Consider the following 19227-nt stretch of genomic DNA (forward strand, 5'->3'; position numbering starts at 1 on the left):
AGGGAGAGTGCTGAGAATATAATTAAGTAAATACAATTGTGCTCACGTGAGAGTGCTGAGAATATAATTAAGTAAATACAATTGTGCTCTCTCTACCAACTTAAACTTTAAGATGAGATGGTCACACAGTTCAACGATTGGGAAGGGCAAATACTTTATTCCTGGGTGTCAGTATCTTTTTTTGATAAGGTAACATAACAAGTTGACTTATGAGCAGCCGATTTCACCTTGTGCTGTAGACGCACAGGACAAAGTTCAGAGGCCATGAAATATTGGAGGCAGCTTGCGTGATGGTAGTCTATGCTTTCATTTGTCCTCCATTCCTTGCTTTTGTACAGGACTTAAGGTGAGGAAAATATATTCTTGGAAAATATTTTTTAGGAAAATAAGTGTGTTTCTTACTTATTTTCTTGTGTTCGGTACGTAAGCGAAAAATATTATCCTAAAAGCATTTGTATGTGATCTAGACAAATACTATGGGAGGTAAGGGTGAGAGTGGGAGGGTAGGGGTGTAGGGTGGTGGGGATGGGGGCTATGGGGGTGGGGTAAAGATGAAATGTATTGGAGGCTGGAGAGTACCCAATCGATGTGGAATGCCACTTGTGGAACTTGTTTTCCTACCAGTAGGGAGGTAATTTTCTCACTTTTAAGGAACTTGTTTTTTTAAAGAAAATGTATCCCAAAATTTTTGACCAAACAAACATGGGAAAGTTGGAAAATGTTTTCCTCCATACTGATCACAGCCTTGATGTAAGATCACATTCGAACTAGTTGATTTGATGATAGATAAGGGTGCTTTGAATCAGCACATAATATATAGATGCTTTCACCTATTAGTATGTTGAATAATTACACAACTTTTGTTTTCTTTCCATTCCATTACATCTATTGCTCATTTTGAATAGGCAAGGGGAGAGGAAGTTTTGTTTCCTGATATGCTATTTCTTCTCAGGTTCGCTTATCTTCTGTGGAAGCATTAGGGCAGATGGTTGGTCTTATTACTAGGACACAGCTGAAGGCAGCTTTGCCAAGACTTATTCCAACTATATTGGAACTGTAAGACATACACTGGACTGCTATGTTTCTAGAAAATACATAATTTCAATGACATGAATACTTCTGATGTCAAATAACTAGCTCCTTGCTTGCGCTACTTTTTTTTTTCTTTTTTAAAAAATAAACTTAGAAATGCTAGTGATACTCTTTCAGTGGGAGAAATTGTTTGTTGTGTCTGTTTGGGCATTATGCGCTCTGTAACAACGATAGCTTTTGATTTTCAGGTACAAGAGGGATCAAGATGATGTAGCCTTTGTGGCAACTTGTAGCCTCCATAATCTATTAAATGCCTCATTACTGTCGGAAAATGGTCCACCATTACTTGATTTTGAGGTAGGAAACACATGTATGCCCAGTAATTTTGTATGACTGCTCAATACTGTAGGATAACTTGCTATTCTGCTAATTCTTCTCCTATTACTTCTAATTTCTAGTGATTATTTGTTTTGTTTTGGAAAGAGAAATTGGAATCAGTTATTGATAGCATCTTGGTAAAGTCATTGTGACTGGTCATGATTAATAGTAGTCCCTCACACAGACAGTCACTATTTGGCGCTTTTCGTAATTTTCGACTGTACTGCCTTAGTACTGTACAACAATAAAATCTTACTTTACAAAAAAGGAAAGAAAAAGGGTCACTATTTGGACCATGATACACTGTCCAATTGTTTGCTTTGGCAGCACTTTCACTTTGTACCTCAGCAGCTGGTGACTTGTCATGACTGCAGTTCAGGTTGCCTCCTGTTGCATCTCTTATTCCAATGGCATGTATCACCTAATTCTGATCCAACCTGGAAATTCCCCTTTTCCCTTCTTTCTTGCATATAAAGGGTAGTCAAATTTGTTGAAAGAGTCATCCTTCAAATTCTGATGAACAAAGAGGCATTCCCTCATCATCACCAGTTTTCTGTTCAGTTCCAAACTCTCTCTCTTGAGCAACTTCGTTCAAAGCGGCAGTACCTAGATATTCATGTTATATCTGGATATATCAAAAATAGTCATGGCCTTATTAAAAAGATCAAAATATATACGTTACTTTGAAGCATAGAGATATACTTGTGTTGTCAAACTGGATGATACCTAGCACTCTAATGGAAGCACTGAAGCTGGTCAGGAAGGAGGATAGACAAGCAGTGCAGGTTGATCTAGGAACACGTCTGCATGCATTTTTTATTGTTGTTTGGAAAAAGATAATTAACATGCATGCACTCTTAAATATAAGCATTTGTAGCTTTTTGCTGCAAAATAAATGATATAAACAAGGTAACCATGTTACTCAGAACTCCTGAATTCCTTTAGAGGAACTTTAGGCCATGGTCCTCCTATTGATGAATGATGATTGCTAAAATATGACTTGTCAAAAATATAGTCATGTTTGATATCCAAGTCAATGTGACACAGCTTGTTAAACACCTTACTTATTCACCCTTTAGGCCTTAAGCTCATCAAAGGGAACCTTTGAGGCAGGCTAGGCTTGAAATCCTAGAGGAGACAAAAACACGAATTGATTTCTTTCCATTTCCCTAAGCCTCGCGGCTAGATTTATCCGTACCTGTGTTGGTGCCTTGGTGGGAGATAATAGGTACACGGTGATAGTTGAGGTGCGTGCAAGATGGTCTGAACACCATCATTGTACGAAATTAAAATTAAATTGAAGGAAGTCTTAAAGAAAAAGGCATAAGAATTCAGTCCAAGGAGTATGTCTTTGACAAAGTGCAGACAAATATTCTTTAGGGAAAATTAAGGCGAGTGACCATTCGGTCATCTAACCAACTCCTTTTAGCCTAACTATCAATTCCTTACCTAATTTAGCACAAGTGGCTATTAAATTAGTAATTAGCAATGCACTATCTTTTCTCTTAGAAAAGACATGCCCTCTTCTTTAAATAAATGAATTGGATTGTAACTTTTGATTGAAGCCCAAAAACGTTAATAATGTCTTCAACTTTCCCCCCTTTATATTTTTTTAACAAATGGGTTATGTGTTTTTATTTTCAACTTTGGATAATAGGTCTAAGTTGTGGGATAGTTGCCCATATTAATTTGTTCCCAACTTGAACATGCATTAATAGATTTCTAAAATGACAATAATAGTTCTAATTAAATACTCTATATTGTCTTACTTCCTCTTTCTCCCTGACATATATTCATCCTTTATTCAAATTCCCCAGAATAGTGTGAATTTATTGTTTAAACATAGTTATACACTGCTTATAGATGATTATACAAAGCAAATGCATCACTTATACATTGTATACGTAATGTATAATAAGGTATGAAGATGAGTATGTAATGTATATATATAATATATAAAAATGCATATACACTTTTATACATCATACAGCTTATATGAAAAATAAAAAAAGTGAAAAGGGTTGTACGTAGGTTGGGGAAGAAATAAAAAATTACATTGATAGAGATGTGACTTCATGAATTTCAATGTATGAACATAGATTGGCTAATTTAGATGTAAAAAGTTATTGGGCTGTAATCATTGTAAACTGTTTCTTTGGGTTATACACATATGGATAACTATTCCTATTCTTTATAGAGTCCTTACTCCTTTGACCAAACAATTTTGTTGAACCTACTCACTTTAGCAATGATAACTTGATGGTCTATTCTAGGTACTTCTAGATATTATAATCTTACCTCAAATTGTATTTCTGTTGGGATGCCACTTGTAATTTTTTCCGATGACCAAAAATCTGTCTGGAGCGTACCCATTGGGCCAACTGCAGCCTTTGAAACTTGGGGATGATTGGCCCACCTCTGTGCCCCCCACTTGAATGCTGGACTTAGTTCGTTTGGCGCAAGGTTCAAACTTGTGACCTAAGACACAAGTCCTTCAACCTTTTCCAAATTGAGCTAACCCCTGGGAACAAATGCCGCTTGTAACTTATCTCGAAAGCCATTAAGGTTTCACCAATTAGAGTGATGTATGGCTGATGTTATATACAATCATTTCATTGCTAACATGTTGCAGTTATAGCGTCATTCTGATTTAGATAGGTAGCTAACTATCTTTGATGTGTGCAGGACCTTACTGTCACATTGTCAACTCTTCTTCCTGTGGTTTGTAGAAGCAGTGACAAAAAAGAGCATTCAGATTTCTCAGTTGGGCTGAAGGTCTTGTTTATTGATTTATTTTTTCTTTTTCCCTTTAAGAGTACATTTCATTGATTAACCAGTTGATGGTCATTTCCTGCTTGGAAGCTGTTCAGGCCTAAGTTCTGTATTTGAGGCCTTAGGTTGTTTTTATTTTTTCACTACTTCGATTAACCCAAGAGAAACACACGGGTTTACAAGCTTACTTAAATGAGTTAGATTCTAAGAATCCCATTCAATCTTCTACACAGAGAGATTTTCTGTGCACTTCTATATTTTCTAGAGAAAACAAAATGTTCTTAGTCGGTACCAATGGATTTTCCTCCTCAAATAGTTCTTCTGTTGGTTCTTGCCATATTGTCCAAAAAATGGCACATGGAAGGATCCTCTGTAACCTGAACTGATTGGCCTCCTGTTTCTTCCTCTCCAACTTCTAAGGAGATCACGCTACTTGTCGGCATCTTCCAGTTGGCACACATCAGACCAGATAGAACAATTTTGAAGAAAGACACAGTGGATGTGCGACTTGTATGACCTTCTCCAGACTATGCTTGAAGCACCAACAAACATATATTTTTCCTCTCTTCCTATGATTTTCAGGAGTAGAATCGCACTACTAGCAGCTGACAACTAAGAAAAGACAACTTTTGCTGTGCCATTATGTACAGATAGCTATGTGAGAGAAGCCTTTGGATTCTCTCTTCTATAGAGCATGGTAGAAAGATTTTACATTAAAATGTCTGGTGATACTCCTTCCACTCCCAGGTTGCGCGTGTCCTTAGTTTGTTCATCCACTTGTCGGTATAGATAGTTTTGGTACTTACATGCCGTCCCTTTAAAGAAGATATCTGCTTTTATTTGCTCTCAGTTTGGAAGGAAGAAGTTCTGTTGATATTAAAGTGGTAAGATACTGTTAAAAAAGAAGCAGCTTTCTGCGAGTCCTGGTAGACATTTAAAGTGAGTTATCTTGCAAGCAATGATAGCTTTCTGGCAGTCCTAATAAGGATATTTAAAGCTTTAGAAAATCGAGAGGCTAACAGCACTAAATACCATTCTTTAAATTAGTAGATTCTCTGAAGGTAGTATAGGGTTGATTTTCCTTCTTCCATGTGTTTTTGGTCATATTAACATTACAGGGGATTTTTTTTTCCCTGCTATGAACATCTGCTTCATCTTTCAAAATTGTTCTATGTATCTTCACATGTTATATTTGACTAATATATAGTTCTTTATTTTGTGTGAATGGCAGACTTATAATGAAGTTCAGCATTGTTTTCTAACAGTTGGTTTGGTGTACCCGGAGGATTTGTTTGTCTTCCTTCTTAATGTGGGTATTCTCTCCTTCATGCATTCAAGAACTTAATAATATTTTGCTCAGTGTATCACCTATCAAGGAGGCAATTAGGAGGGAACCAAAAGCTTGCAATAGGGAATAACACAGCCTTTTTCCATTTTCCTCCATTTTGTTTTTGAACTCCAGAATTCAACCCTCTTTAAAAAATATGAAATGTCAAATTTAGTTGTGAGACTTGATTATTTACAAGGTAATTGTTCCACTAAATGGCGCGTATTTACTCTTTACTGCTGTCAGAAATGCAAGCTGAAAGAAGAACCACTGGCTGTTGGTGCACTTTCTGTATTAAAGCATTTATTACCCAGGTTTTTTTTTCCACCTCAATTTTTTAATGTCATGTTTATCTTCTCTCTCCCCATGTGACTTTCCTCGACAACTTTTGTAGATTGTCCGAGGCTTGGCATAGTAAGAGGCCTTTACTTATTGAAGTTGTGAAACTGTTATTGGATGAGCTTAATTTAGGGGTCTGTAAGGCCCTTGCAGAGGTATTTAAGAGTTGAAAGTTTTGCCTGTAGTGACCGAGTTATGCAAACACTTATTTTACTTCTAGATTATATGTGATTGTGTTGCTTGCTTGCAGCTAATTGTGGTTATGGCTTCCCACTGTTACTTGGTTGGTCCTTCTGGAGAGTTGTTCATTGAATATCTTGTTCGCCATTCTGCAATGTATGGTCTGCACAGAGATGATACTGAGAGATCCAGGGAATTGAACTCGTCACCTGGTGGTTATTACCCTTTTGTGTACAAGAAAGTGGAGGTATGCCTCTTTTTTAATATTTCCACCAATTTCATCTCATATTCATGGTTGTGTTGAGTTGCTTTCCCTTTTCTTTGTGTGTGATAAAAAGAGGAGTGCTTCCTTTGGCTTTTGGGGTGGGAGAGGAGAGGTGGTTCCCATCATTGTTTTTATGGTTGCATGAGGTGGTTCCTGTCCCCATCTATGGGGAACTTCAACTTGAGTTGACTCCTGCATATGTTTTAATTAGGGTGTCAGAATTTCTATCAGAATGCCATTTTTTATATGCCAAATGAGAAATTAGAAGACGAAAAGAAGAGATATTGGGGAATTGAATTAATTAATCATTCCCTCAAGTTGAGGGGATTAAATAATTGTTACAGATAACGTAAATAAGGAAAGAAGATAATGTATATAAGGAAAGAAACTAATAAAACACTACACAATCTCCTAACTGCCTAATTAAAGGGATTAGAAAATATTCTTATATCTAGACTATTTAATCATACCATATTTAAATATTCTCATATCTACACTATCCAAATATACCATAATTAACATCCCCTCTCAAGCTGGAGCGTATAAGTCATATGCTCCTTGTTTGCCACAAATATAGTCAATTCTGGATCCTTGGAGTGATTTTGTGAAAATATCCACCAATTGATCTTTTGAGTTGACAAAACTTGTGGTGATGTATCCAGACTCAATCTTCTCTCGAATGAAGTGACAATCTATCTCAATGCACTTCGTTCTTTCATGGAACACTTCATTAGAAGCGATATGTAGTGCAGCTTGGTTAACAAATCAATGTCATTGGTTCAACTCCTCCCATCTTCAATTCTTGGAGAAGTTGTCTCAACCATATAAGCTCACACGTAGCTAGTGCCATAGCTCGATATTCTGCCTCTGCGCTTGATCTAGCTATGACAACTTGCCTTTTACTTTTCCAAGATATTAGATTGCCTCCAATTAGACACAATAACCTAAAGTGGACCGCCTGTCAAAAGGAGATCCTGCCCAATCTGCATCATCAGAATATCCAACAATGTTGGTGTGTCCCTTATCTTCATACAATAAACCTTGTCCTGGAGAGCTTTTGATATATCACAGGATGCGAATCACTGCATTCCAGTGACTATTACAAGGTGATTGCAAAAACTGGCAAACTACACTAACTACAAATGAGATGTTTGGTCGTGTGATCGTAAGATAGTTGAGCTTGCCAACAAGTCTCCGATATCTGTTATGATCTTTTAGAGGCTCCACCTGTCTTGAATAAGCTTAGTATTTGATCCATTGGACAGTCCACATGCTTGCAATCCAACATACCAGCGTCTTCCTAAATGTGTAAGACATTTCATTTGAGTAATAGCAATACCATGACTAGACTGTGCCGCTTCAATGCTAGAAAGTATTTCAGCTTGCCCAAATCCTTAGTCTGAAAGTGACTTGAGAGGTGTTGTTTGAGTTAAGCAATACCTTCATGATCATCTGCATAATGTGCCATTTTTTGTTTCACAAAAAGAAGTACCGGAGAAAGAGAGATGAGACTCGACAGTTTTCTGATATGGTTGATTTAGCAACCATTTTACCGATCCCTCCGTTTCTTTCTTTTTTCTTTCAGTTTCTGTTACTGAAATAGAAGAACATTCAGAGAGGTCTAAAATATCAGTGGCTTTGATACCATGAGAAACTAGAAGAAGAAGAAAAATAAGAAGAGATATTGGGAATTGAATTAATTAATCATTCCCTCAACATATAACGTAAATAAGGAAAGAAAATAATATTAATAAGGAAAGAAACTAATAAAAAGGATAGGGAATATTCTCATATCTAGACTATTTAATCATACCATATTTAAATATTCTCATATCTACACTATTCAAACACACCATAATTAGCACTAAACTATACGATGTTCGAATTATATCAGATGAAGATGGATGCTGTTACACTGTCAGAATTGAGGTCAATCTGTGAAAAGGGTCTTCTTCTAATAACTGTTACTGTCCCTGAGATGGAGGTATGAGAGTACTTCTCCCGTTAAGAAATTTCACTTTAGTACTCTGTGTTTACCTCCCCCCACCTCTTTATACGTATTATTATTCTGGAATAACTGAATTCAATTTGTGCAAATTGTAGCATGTTTTATGGCCGTTTTTGTTAAAGCTGATTATACCACGAGTTTACACTGGTGCAGTTGCCACGGTATGAGATATTTTGTTTCCTTTTGGCCTTCATTTTTTGACAAGGTTCACTATCTGTTCTTGCCTGTTGAAAACTTTACTCTCTTTATGTCAAGCTTCCATGTTCTATCTGCTATCAGTAATGGGGTTTCACATCTACTTATACCATAACTCCTTCAAGTGCCTTCTTTGTAGGTCTGCAAATGCATATCAGAATTGTGCAGGCGTAGATCCTCTCAAAGTGGTGCAGCGGTGCTGGAATGTAAAGCTCGTGCTGATATTCCTCATCCTGAGGTAATCAACTTTAGTTTCACTGAGCAGCGGATAAATTATATATTTTCATCTTATTTAAAAAATGTATACAACTACTTTACCTCATTTTTGGTGTTTTAGGAACTTTTTGCACGCCTGATTGTTCTTCTCCATAATCCTCTGGCTAGGGAACACTTGGCAACCCAGATTCTAACTGTAAGTCCTTGTGTCCTGCATCTTAGACTATAATAATTGTTGAAATGTGTAATCATCTCATCTAAGCAGTTAGAGAGAACAGACTTTTATTAACTTTAATTTTCTCTCTTAACACACCCTCCTCACGAATGGCTATTCTACGGTCTTTAGTATGGTTCAATTGGATGCATTTATCAGGTCTCTTTTGACGTATTCATGCCTTAAGTTAGAGTAAAAAAAAGTACCTTTCTTATTTTCATTCTAGAATAGAAGTTTAGCATATTTCATGAAAATGACTAGGCCAATCGGCATGTAGCAACGTATACTCGGTGCTATGGATGAGATTAGCACAGTTTCATACAGAATTTATGGAAAGGTCATTGTTTGTCATGTCTGTCTGTATGTCTGATATGCCCGTCTATCACATTTAAATAGTAGATGGAAAACTGATTATGATGCCTTAGTGAAAGCTAGTCCAATGAGTAAGGCTAGCCTCGTTGGTCTTCCCTGCAGCAAGTACTGGCACCAATCTCTCTTTCCTATTGCATTTTCTAGAAGTTCAGGATGAAGCACGTTCCACATGTAGAACAAATTTATCTACATGTTGAGTGTGCTTCATCCTGAACTTTTGGACCTATCAATTCCCCCCCCCCCCCCCCCCCCCCCCCCCNTATCTACATGTTGAGTGTGCTTCATCCTGAACTTTTGGACCTATCAATTCCCCCCCCTCCCCCCCCACACCCACCCATCCACACACACACACACACCAATGTTCTGTCTTGTTGACATCAAGATGAAGTTTCTATGTACCTGTGTTTTCTCATCTACTGGCTAGCTGCTGCTCTAAAAGAAGTTCTTGGTAGTTTTTGGAATGAATAGAGTAAGTGAGATGTAGAATGTATTGGGTATTTTGGAAGGTAAAAAATTTACACTTAACATTGTGATTTAGATGCCAAAGTAGGTAGTCTTAGGTACGATGAACTGCTTGAGAGAGTCAAAGTAGACCAATGTTATTCAGGCTCTATGTGTTTATGATTTTTTTTTTTGAGATAAAGGTAACTGTGTATTCACAAAAGGCTCATCATCAAATAAATGATGAGCATAGGTCACTTACAACCTCATCAGAGCATATCAAACTACCCTATGGGAGATTACAAATTACCTATAAAGTAAGCAAAAAGTTCTATATCCCCCATCATATCTTGTTTACACCAAAAGTACAAAAGACTAAGACAATTCATTCTAATTTTCTGGATGTTGTTTCTCTTATCCACAAAGCATCTTCCGTTCCTTTCTTTCCATAGGGACCACCAGATGCAGGCTGGGATTAACTCCCACCAATCTTCATTTGTCTCCCTCCTTCCTATCTCCTTCCAGCTGTAGAGCAAGTCCTTAGTGGACTTTGGAATTGCCCAGCATACACCAAGAAGACCAAGAAACATGTTCCACAAGCTTGTAGCTACTTTGCAATGAAGGAATAAGTCTTGATCACACATAAAGCATCTTGAGCATAATTGTCTGCCTTTCTTTTGAAGCACTTCATGTGTTAAGCAGGCCCTTTTGCACACTAACCAAGCAAAACATGAGATCTTCAATGGTGTTTTTATCTTCCATGTTAACTTCCATGGCCAGTTTCTGATCTGTGTTTGGCCAATATTGTATCTGCAGTAACATGACTTTACTGTAAACACACCTTTGCTTTGCCATCTCCAAATGGGCTTATCGGGTTCAATGGAGGTGCCTGGGAAGGCATTGAGGATCTGAAACAGATTAATGACCCTCTCGATTTCCCAATCATTGAAAGCTCTCCTAAATATGAGATTCCAACCCTGAGGGCTCCATAGCTGTGAGATTGTGGCCTTGTTTTGAGTGGTGAGCATAAACAGGTCTGGGAAGAGTGATTGCAGGTTTTCATCCCCAATCCAATGTTCATTCCAAAAATCAATTTTCCTACCATTTCCCACCTTTAGTGAGATGTTGCCTTTGAATTGGGGCCATAATCTTCTAATAGTCTTCCACACACTACATCCAAAAGTTCCAAGAGCCTCCTCAGTAATCCAATGGCTTTGTAGTCCATACTTCATTGTGATGACTCTTTTCCAGAGTGACTGATCTTCAATGCAGAATCTCCACAACCATTTTTGAAGGAGACAATTGTTCTGAAGATTGAGCCTTTTTATTCCCAGCCCCCCTTGCTTTCTGCTAAGAGTAAGAGTATCCCACTTAACTAGATGGTAACTTTTGTGCTCTTTATTTCCATTCCATAGGAAAGACCTTCTGAGTTGATTGATTTTTTTCACAGTGTTCTTTGGAATTGGAAATAGGCTCATCATATATGAAGGAAGGGCATCAAGGACTGATTTAACTAGAGTCAACCTACCTCCCAGGGAGAGGTATTGACTCTTCCACCTAGCAAGCTTCTTGTTACATCTCTCCAAAACTTCACTCCACACTGCTGTCTCCTTATTTTGTGCTCCTAAAGGCATGCCCAGGTACCTTGTAGGTAGGGTTGCTATTTGGCAGCCAAGATTTCTAGCTAGCAACTCCATATTATCCACTTGATTCACTGGATAGAGAACTTTTTTGCCAATTTACATGCAGACCAGATATACCTTCAAAGATGGTAAGGATTGCTCTGATGTGTCTAATTTGTATCACCTCAGCCTCACAGAAAACTAAAGTATCATCTGCAAGTAGATGAGTAACCCCCACCTCATTGTCCCTATTCCCCCGAGTCTGAGCCTTAAAGCCTTTAATCCATCCATTAACATTTGCTTTTCTGATCATGTGATTGAGGCCTTCCATGGCTAGCAAGAAAAGAAAAGGTGAGAGAGGGTCACCTTGTCTCAAACCTCTTTGTGATTGGAAAAAACCTTCAGAGTTTCCATTTATGATCAGGGAGAATTTAACAGTGGATATGCAGAACTTTATCCAATTGAGCCATTTCCTCCCAAATCCCATGTCCTTCAAAACCTTTAGCAGAAAAGCCTAATTGACGTGATCATAGGCCTTCTCTATGTCCATGTCCAACTTACATAAAATTCCAGGAATTTTTTGCTTAACTCTGGAGTCTACCAACTCATTAGCAATTAGTGCAGCATCCATGATTTGCCTTCCTTTCAGAAAGGCCATTTGGTGTACATCAACCAGCTTCCCCTTTACTGTATTCAACCTCTCAGTAATCAGTTTGGAAATGATCTTGTAGACTCCTCCTATCAAGCTAATTGGCCTGAAATCTTTCAATTCTTCTGCTCCAGGTTTTTTAGGAATCAGTGCTAGGAAGGTGGCATTGAAAGACTTTTCAAAAATTCCATTTTGATGGAAATTGTGAATTGTCAGCATCAGATCCTCTTTTACAATTCCCCAACAAGATTTAAAGAAACTCATTGTGTAGCCATCTGAACCTGGAGCTTTATCTCCATCACAAAGTTGTAGGCATTGCAAGACCTCTGTTTCAGTAAATGGTCTTTGCATCCAATCCTTTTCTTCCTGAGAAATAGTTGGACATGCCATATGGTCAAAACTGGGTCTCCACTCCTCAGATTCAGTGTAAAGTTCTTTGTAGAAGTTAATCATGGTGTTCCTGATCTCTACAAGGTCTTCTACAACCTCTCCTCTGTCTATCAACCTATCAATAGTGTTGATCCTTCTGTGGGCTGTTGCCATTCTCTAAAAAAACCTTGTGTTATTATCTCCTTGTTTCAGCCATAAAACGCTTGATTTTTGTCTCCATTTCGATTCTTCATTTTTTGCCAACTCTTCCAGCTCCACTACTATGGTGGCTCTTATTATCACTTCATCTTCAGTCAATTCCCTGGTTTCTTGTATCAAATCAATTTCTGCGAGTTCCTCCAGTTAGCTATTTTTCTTACTAGTAAGCTCCCCAAAATGTGACTTGCTCCACTCCTTGAGTTTCTGCTTTAGCATTCTTAGTTTAATATTCAATCTGCAATCAGGACAACCTTCCACTAGAAATTCATTCCACCAACTCTGAATCAAGTTGGTGAAACCCTCCACCTTTGGCCACCAATTCTCAAACTTAAAGTTTGACCTTTTCTGCTCCCAGTTACCACTTTCTAACAAGATAGGACATTGGTCAGATAGCACTCTAGGTAGTAACTTTTGCCTGATGGTTTTGAATTCTTCTTCCCATTCCATCGAGTACAAGAATCTGTCTAGTCTAGCTGCACTAGGATGATTGATGCCTCTAAACTAGGAGAACTTTCCACCATTTAAATGAGGATCATGTAGCTCCATCTCCTCTATCCACCTTGAGAAGTCAGACATAACATATGAGATTCTGTTACATCCTCTTCTTTCTCCCATAGTTCTGTTGGTATTGAAATCTCCACATGTAATCCATGGACCTTCACATAAAGTCCTGATTGCAGCCAATTCTTCCCAGCATATCAACTTGTCATCTTTGGTATGAGGAGCACACTCTAGTGAGGTACTAGGTGAATTTTTTTTGAGTTGATACAAACTCATAAGAAATGGAGTATTGACCAGTTTCAACAAGGGTCCCACTCCAGATTCTACTATCCCACAGCAACAAGATCCCCCCACAACTGCCTTCAACTTCCAAGTAACCGCATTTCATCCACCTACATGACCATAGTTGTTTGGCCATTGCTTCTAAGTCCTTGCTAATCTTTGTTTCCTGTAAACAATAAACATCTGCCTTCCACTTTTTCATTAGACTCTTCACCATAGTTCTCTTATTTTGATTGTTCAGCCCCCTTACGTTCCATGTAATCAAGTTAACTTTCATTTATAAGTTAGACTTAGATTCCTCCCTTTACTTCTGCTTCCTTCCACCTCTTCATTTAGGCTGGATTTTAAGTTTTTCAGTTCATTCTTTCCAATACCTCTGCTCTTTGGAGTAGAGACTGCCTTACCCTTCCCCTTCTTATCAAGTTGTGTTTTCCTCTCATCAATCTTCATCAACAAAGCTATGGTTTCTCTTTCAAATCCTTCGAAGGCCACCCCATATATGTTGCTCAAATCTAGGATATGAGAATTCACCCAATTTGAAGCTTCTGTTTCGCAGTCTTCTTGGGAATTTGGAAGCTGAAAGTTGACTGGTTCTGCATCATGAATATGTTGAAGTTGCATGTCTTGCTCTGTTGATTGTGTATCGTTTGTCTCCCCTCCTCCTTTTTCATGAGAAGTTTGTTGTGACCCAATCATACCCGGTTCTGTTTGGATGCAAGATGAATTTCTCTCTCCTCCATTGACTTGCGTCGCCATGCTTGTTTCTTTCGCCGTGTTTGTTTCCCAGTTCCTGAAGGCTTCCAGAAATTTAGCTTCTGTGAGGCCTTTGTTTTCTGCCATGTGATTGTCACGTGAGGGTTCATTAAAGTTCATGGGCCTTTTTGAACTCACAGGAGGATTTGTAATGTCTGGATGCTTTTGGACTATTGGGCCTGTGTTTGAGGGTTTCTGGCCCAAATTTTTTGAATTCAAAGTGGGTCCAACATAATTCCTTTTTAACACCTCCCCACGTGGTCTCCTGCTGACACCACAACTTTCCCCTCTTTTATCCTCTGGATAAATCCTCGATATCTGCTGGATAACCGGTTTCTCCTTTCCCTCTTCTATGATGGTGAACCTCGCCGGAATTTCTGTCGACAATTGCATGGAAAAGGAGATTCCAGCATTGATAATGGTCACCTCCTTCGGGATCTTTGACCCATCGCCTTTCACTTTGATTCTAGCCCATTTGAGATGATTCCGTAGTTGTGTCTCTTCCTCAGTTTCGATCCAGCCTCCACAGAGATCTCCGACGGCCTTGAAAACAGTCTCTTAACTTTACAGGTTCTTGAAGCATCCTACATGAGAGCTTTTTTATAATGAATTCTAGGTGGATCATAAATATATATTTTTTTTTTTGAAGAAGGTAACTTGTATTATGAACAAAAGGAATACTCAGAAAAGTATTCCAGTAATATTTACAACAAAATTACAGGGGGAGAGGTGTCCCTACTAAGGCTTCATAAATAATCTAAAATACTAGTAATATCCTCTTCTTGGATCATAAATATCTTTTCCTCCCAGAAGTTCTTTTTCTCCCCGTCTTTATCTTCTGTCATCACATAGAAGGCATTCACTCAAACAATTTGAACTGTAGAAACATTATATAGTTATCATATATGTATATATATTTAAAACATTATATAGTTTTAACCCTTGTGGTAGGGCCGTTCCCCGGGCGCATAGCAGGAGATGCGCAGGAGCTTAGTACACCGGGTCTCCTGGATGTAGTCTTTTATTTGTCTCCCTCTGCTGTTAATACCCAAGTAACACTGACTTCATTTTATTCTGACAGAGTGATGTTCCTCTCTTTTCTGCATTAGTTTATCAGAAAGGGTCCTCTATTTGTATATGGGTGTCAAATGATTCTGAAATCTAATAATAGTTTAATTTATCGTTTTGCCACTTGTTTCACTTTTGTTTTGCAGGTCTTGTGTTATCTGGCACCACTCTTTCCCAAGAACATTAACATGTTTTGGCAAGATGAGGTATAACATATATGCAATATGTTAACGAGCTTATACATACTTTAGCAATTTTTTTTGGTGGTTTTATGCATTGAAACTATTCACTATACAAACAACCAGACAATTGAGGATTGATGTCAAAGGCCTAGTATTTTACTAATTAGCTAAAATTGAATTATTTCTGTATCATTTCAATAACTGTCAGCTACATTATTGAGGTGCCTAGTAATTTTTCAAAGCTAAATTATGGGTTATAGTATATGTTCCATGGTTTGATCGTATTCATATTGGAACTTCTAAAAGTAATACTTAATAATTTGAACTTTCTGCTACCACATTGTGACTAAGTTATCTCTTTTTCTAGTCTGTGTACCCTCTTTTAGTATTTGCCCTTTGATTTATTCCTCTGTTATATTAGCAAAGTTGAGGGCCTTTTACACACGTCCTTTCTTACATGCTTTCTCTGCCTTTGCCTATTCCACTGTGTCGCTTCACTCTTTGTTCTGAGCCCCTATCCACCATCACATTGCACTTCCCTCCACCTCTTACAACCCCCATAACCTCTTCAGGGACATGAGAAGGAATAGACGCGAATAAAATGCCAGTGGAGGGGTAAGACAACAGTACAGAGTGTGTTTAGGGAAAGGTGTAACATGGGTGCATGAAAGGGGAAGATGTGGCAAGGAGCTACTAGAGGGTTAGAGCCTTGGCAAAGGGAAGGTAGAAAAATGACAAAGAAAAACTATGTTTGGGAGATTAAAATGCAGATCTGAACTTTAGAATATGTAATATTAGGGGACCGACATAGGATGAGAAATGGAGAATTTTGTTTATTCCAAATAAATATTGGATACTTTGCTTTGTATGTGATACGGAAACAATTTTCTGTGTGTCTTAATGGGTTATCTTGTTTGCTAAGCTCTAGATTCCGAAGATGAAGGCATACGTCAGTGATACAGAAGACTTAAAGCAGGATCCGTCATATCAAGAGTCTTGGGATGACATGATTATCAATGTAAGGATAGTAATTTCATCCCCTTGTTTGATATATTGAAATTTGTTCCCTCGTACTTTATGATCGAATTATTATTCAAGACTACACAGATCATGAGTAGGGCATCTTTTGATCCTTATAAATATAAATATGATTTTGCTTTATATAAAGAATCGCATTGCCGCTGAGAAAAAGATTGAATGAATTACTAAGAGCAATGGATATTTTTCACTACTCAGACCAACAAACATTTCTCAATCTCTTAAAACATGTCGTCTCTTTTTGAATCAATGACTTCTCTTCTCCTGATCCACGAGAAATTCTTAATGCATCATCTATTAACCTTTTGGAGCCGCAAAAAGGGTAATTTCATTAATAATCAGTACTAAGATGGTGCATCTCATGTCTTAACTTTTACCAACATGAAGTAAAGTTTCACCCTTAATATGTGTTGGACCTAAATTCCTCTATTGACAGTTTATTGCAGAGTCTTTGGATGTAATTCAGGATGTTGACTGGGTTATATCACTTGGAAATGCATTTGAAAAGCATTATGAACTTTATAAACCTGATGACGAGCACTCTGCATTGCTTCATCGGTAATGTCAGCTATCATCAATTTGATAAATGCACCTGGAACTGCAAATTCCTTAATACTACTCTCGCTTAATTTGCTTATTTGTATGACTGCTTTTATGCATATTTAATTAACAGAAATTTATGATTAATCAATTTTTCTTAATGTAAGTTAGTCAATTCAATATATAAAATGTCATAAAAGCTGAATTACTATCTTTTGAGCTATTCTATTTTGTTTCTTATCTTCAAAGCTTAGTGATTAGATTTCCATTGGCTTATTTGTTTTTGATAGAATTCTAAACAATTCTAAATACCTCCCGACACCACACACACTTATTTCCTGGGGAATAAACAATTTTATTGATGAGAAAAATTACCAGAGTAAAAAAAGGAATACAACATTACCAGAGTAAAAAAAGGAAGTTTTTCCTTGAAACAATTTTTATTATACTCTACTTGTTGAATTTTTTGTTCAAACTAGGATGTGGTTGTCTTCGTGACTAATTGCAGGCTCATCCAAACATTTTTTCTTTATATTTCTTAGGGAGGGTTTTCGTATTTCCAACTCTCACCTTCCAGAAGCTCCCTACTCTTCGCTATATTTCTTATCCTATTAAGAAAAAAAGGTCTCTTGTCATCACTCTATACTGAATAAGGACTTCTAGTTTTGAGGCCATGAAACTATCTGAGCCTCTTTGAGAAATATGTTCCCTTCTTCAGCGCCGAGGAAGAAAAAATAGGAAACATCTCTAGAAGATAAATTATTAGTTTTATGTATGAGGTACCGCAGACTGCTCTTTTCACAGCAACAGTCATTAAGATATGCAAGTTAAACTTCCTCTCTTCCCACTGTTAAGTTATTCTTACGCGCAATTGTCACAACAAGATTCCTGCCTCTGCAGTTGAACAGAATTAAGTGATTTGACCGGTTGATGCTTAACTGGAATTTCCAACCTTTTGTAACACGGGAAAGATTTTCTTGAAAGCTCGTCATTTCTTGTCAGGTGTCTTGGAATTTTGCTGCAGAAGGTTCATACCAGAGCTTATGTTCGCGCTAAGATTGATCTGATGTATAAGCAAGCCAATATTACGATTCCAACAAATAGACTTGGCTTAGCAAAAGCCATGGGCTTGGTAATTAGTTTGAAATTAAATGTTTGCAAATTTTGTTAGAAATATAATTGTAAGACTTTGAGTCGTTGGAGTTATATTGCTTACGGTGTGCGGAATCAATGCTGCTTAGGTGGCTGCATCACACCTAGACACAGTTCTGGATAAGCTGAAAGATATCTTGGACAATGTTGGGCAAAGTATCTTCCAAAGGTGATTTCTGAACCTGGAACAAATTTAGTTCCCAGCATCCTCTTGTCATCTGAAGTTTCTTTTGACTAAGTTTTCTGATGAAGTAATTATTTTATTAATTCTGGTGGGGAAATTCCCTGTTAACAAGTTGCACTTTAGACTTGGTAACTAAATTCATCTACTTGAAGGATGGAATTTCGTAATCTTCATCATTTGGAACTTTCCAACTGTGTGGGTATAGTTTGTGAAATGGAAGATGTAATTGATGTTATGAGACTTAATTATGAGTTGTCTCAGTTTAATTAGCAAACTATGATGATACAAATATCTTAATTAATAACTTCAACTAAAACATTGTTTCATATGGTAATTATTCTTTAGTGATGCATTGTATGCTGTTATGCTTATTTCATTGTTCTGTATATGCTTTTATCTCCGTGCTATAAAACAAAATTTCCCTCGCAAAAGTAGGATCACTAAACACTTGATTCCCCCTATTGTTGATCTACCTATTTTTTAATAAAAACTGCTTCATGATGTCTGCCAGATGCTTCAAGTTTCCGGTTCAAGATGTTACCAACTACAATAAGTCAAAAACTATGAAACCAAAATAAATGAACTGACATGTCCATCTAAATGAAAGTTGGAACATGTCCTGCTGTGTCATGCAGTAGTCTTACAGAGTAACAACTCATGTAGTGTTAATTTGGTAGTAATAGATTGTAACAGTCACTTTGACAGAAAAGAGCTTGTGGCAACTGTGTACTACAATTCTTATTTTCTCGGTATCATATCTCGAGTATGAGAAGATTTGGCTGTTGCAGATTTCTATCATTTTTCTCGGATAAAGCTAAAATGGAAGAATCTGATGATATCCATGCTGCTTTGGCGCTAATGTATGGATATGCTGCAAAATATGCTCCCTCAACTGTTATTGAAGCCAGAATAGATGCACTAGTGGTAAG

The 19227-nt window shown here is 37.5% G+C and overlaps 1 protein-coding gene across 4 annotated transcripts in view; it reads left to right on the forward strand.

The window, feature by feature from the left end:
* Positions 1–19227, forward strand: part of LOC125870242 (protein SHOOT GRAVITROPISM 6) — a 53980-nt gene that overhangs the window by 13692 nt on the left and 21061 nt on the right. For all 4 annotated transcript variants that reach the window (XM_049550621.1, XM_049550622.1, XM_049550623.1 and 1 more), the window contains 17 exons: positions 953–1056; positions 1281–1389; positions 4096–4185; positions 5414–5491; positions 5756–5823; positions 5904–6003; positions 6099–6275; positions 8188–8277; positions 8397–8462; positions 8636–8734; positions 8834–8908; positions 15349–15408; positions 16313–16402; positions 16859–16980; positions 17965–18094; positions 18204–18283; positions 19087–19222. In XM_049550621.1, coding sequence (XP_049406578.1) covers positions 953–1056; positions 1281–1389; positions 4096–4185; positions 5414–5491; positions 5756–5823; positions 5904–6003; positions 6099–6275; positions 8188–8277; positions 8397–8462; positions 8636–8734; positions 8834–8908; positions 15349–15408; positions 16313–16402; positions 16859–16980; positions 17965–18094; positions 18204–18283; positions 19087–19222 — 1674 coding nt within the window. The remainder of the gene's footprint in view (positions 1–952; positions 1057–1280; positions 1390–4095; positions 4186–5413; positions 5492–5755; positions 5824–5903; positions 6004–6098; positions 6276–8187; positions 8278–8396; positions 8463–8635; positions 8735–8833; positions 8909–15348; positions 15409–16312; positions 16403–16858; positions 16981–17964; positions 18095–18203; positions 18284–19086; positions 19223–19227) is intronic.

The sequence above is a fragment of the Solanum stenotomum genome, chromosome 7 (genome assembly GCF_019186545.1).
Source record: "Solanum stenotomum isolate F172 chromosome 7, ASM1918654v1, whole genome shotgun sequence".
NCBI lineage: Eukaryota > Viridiplantae > Streptophyta > Magnoliopsida > Solanales > Solanaceae > Solanum > Solanum stenotomum.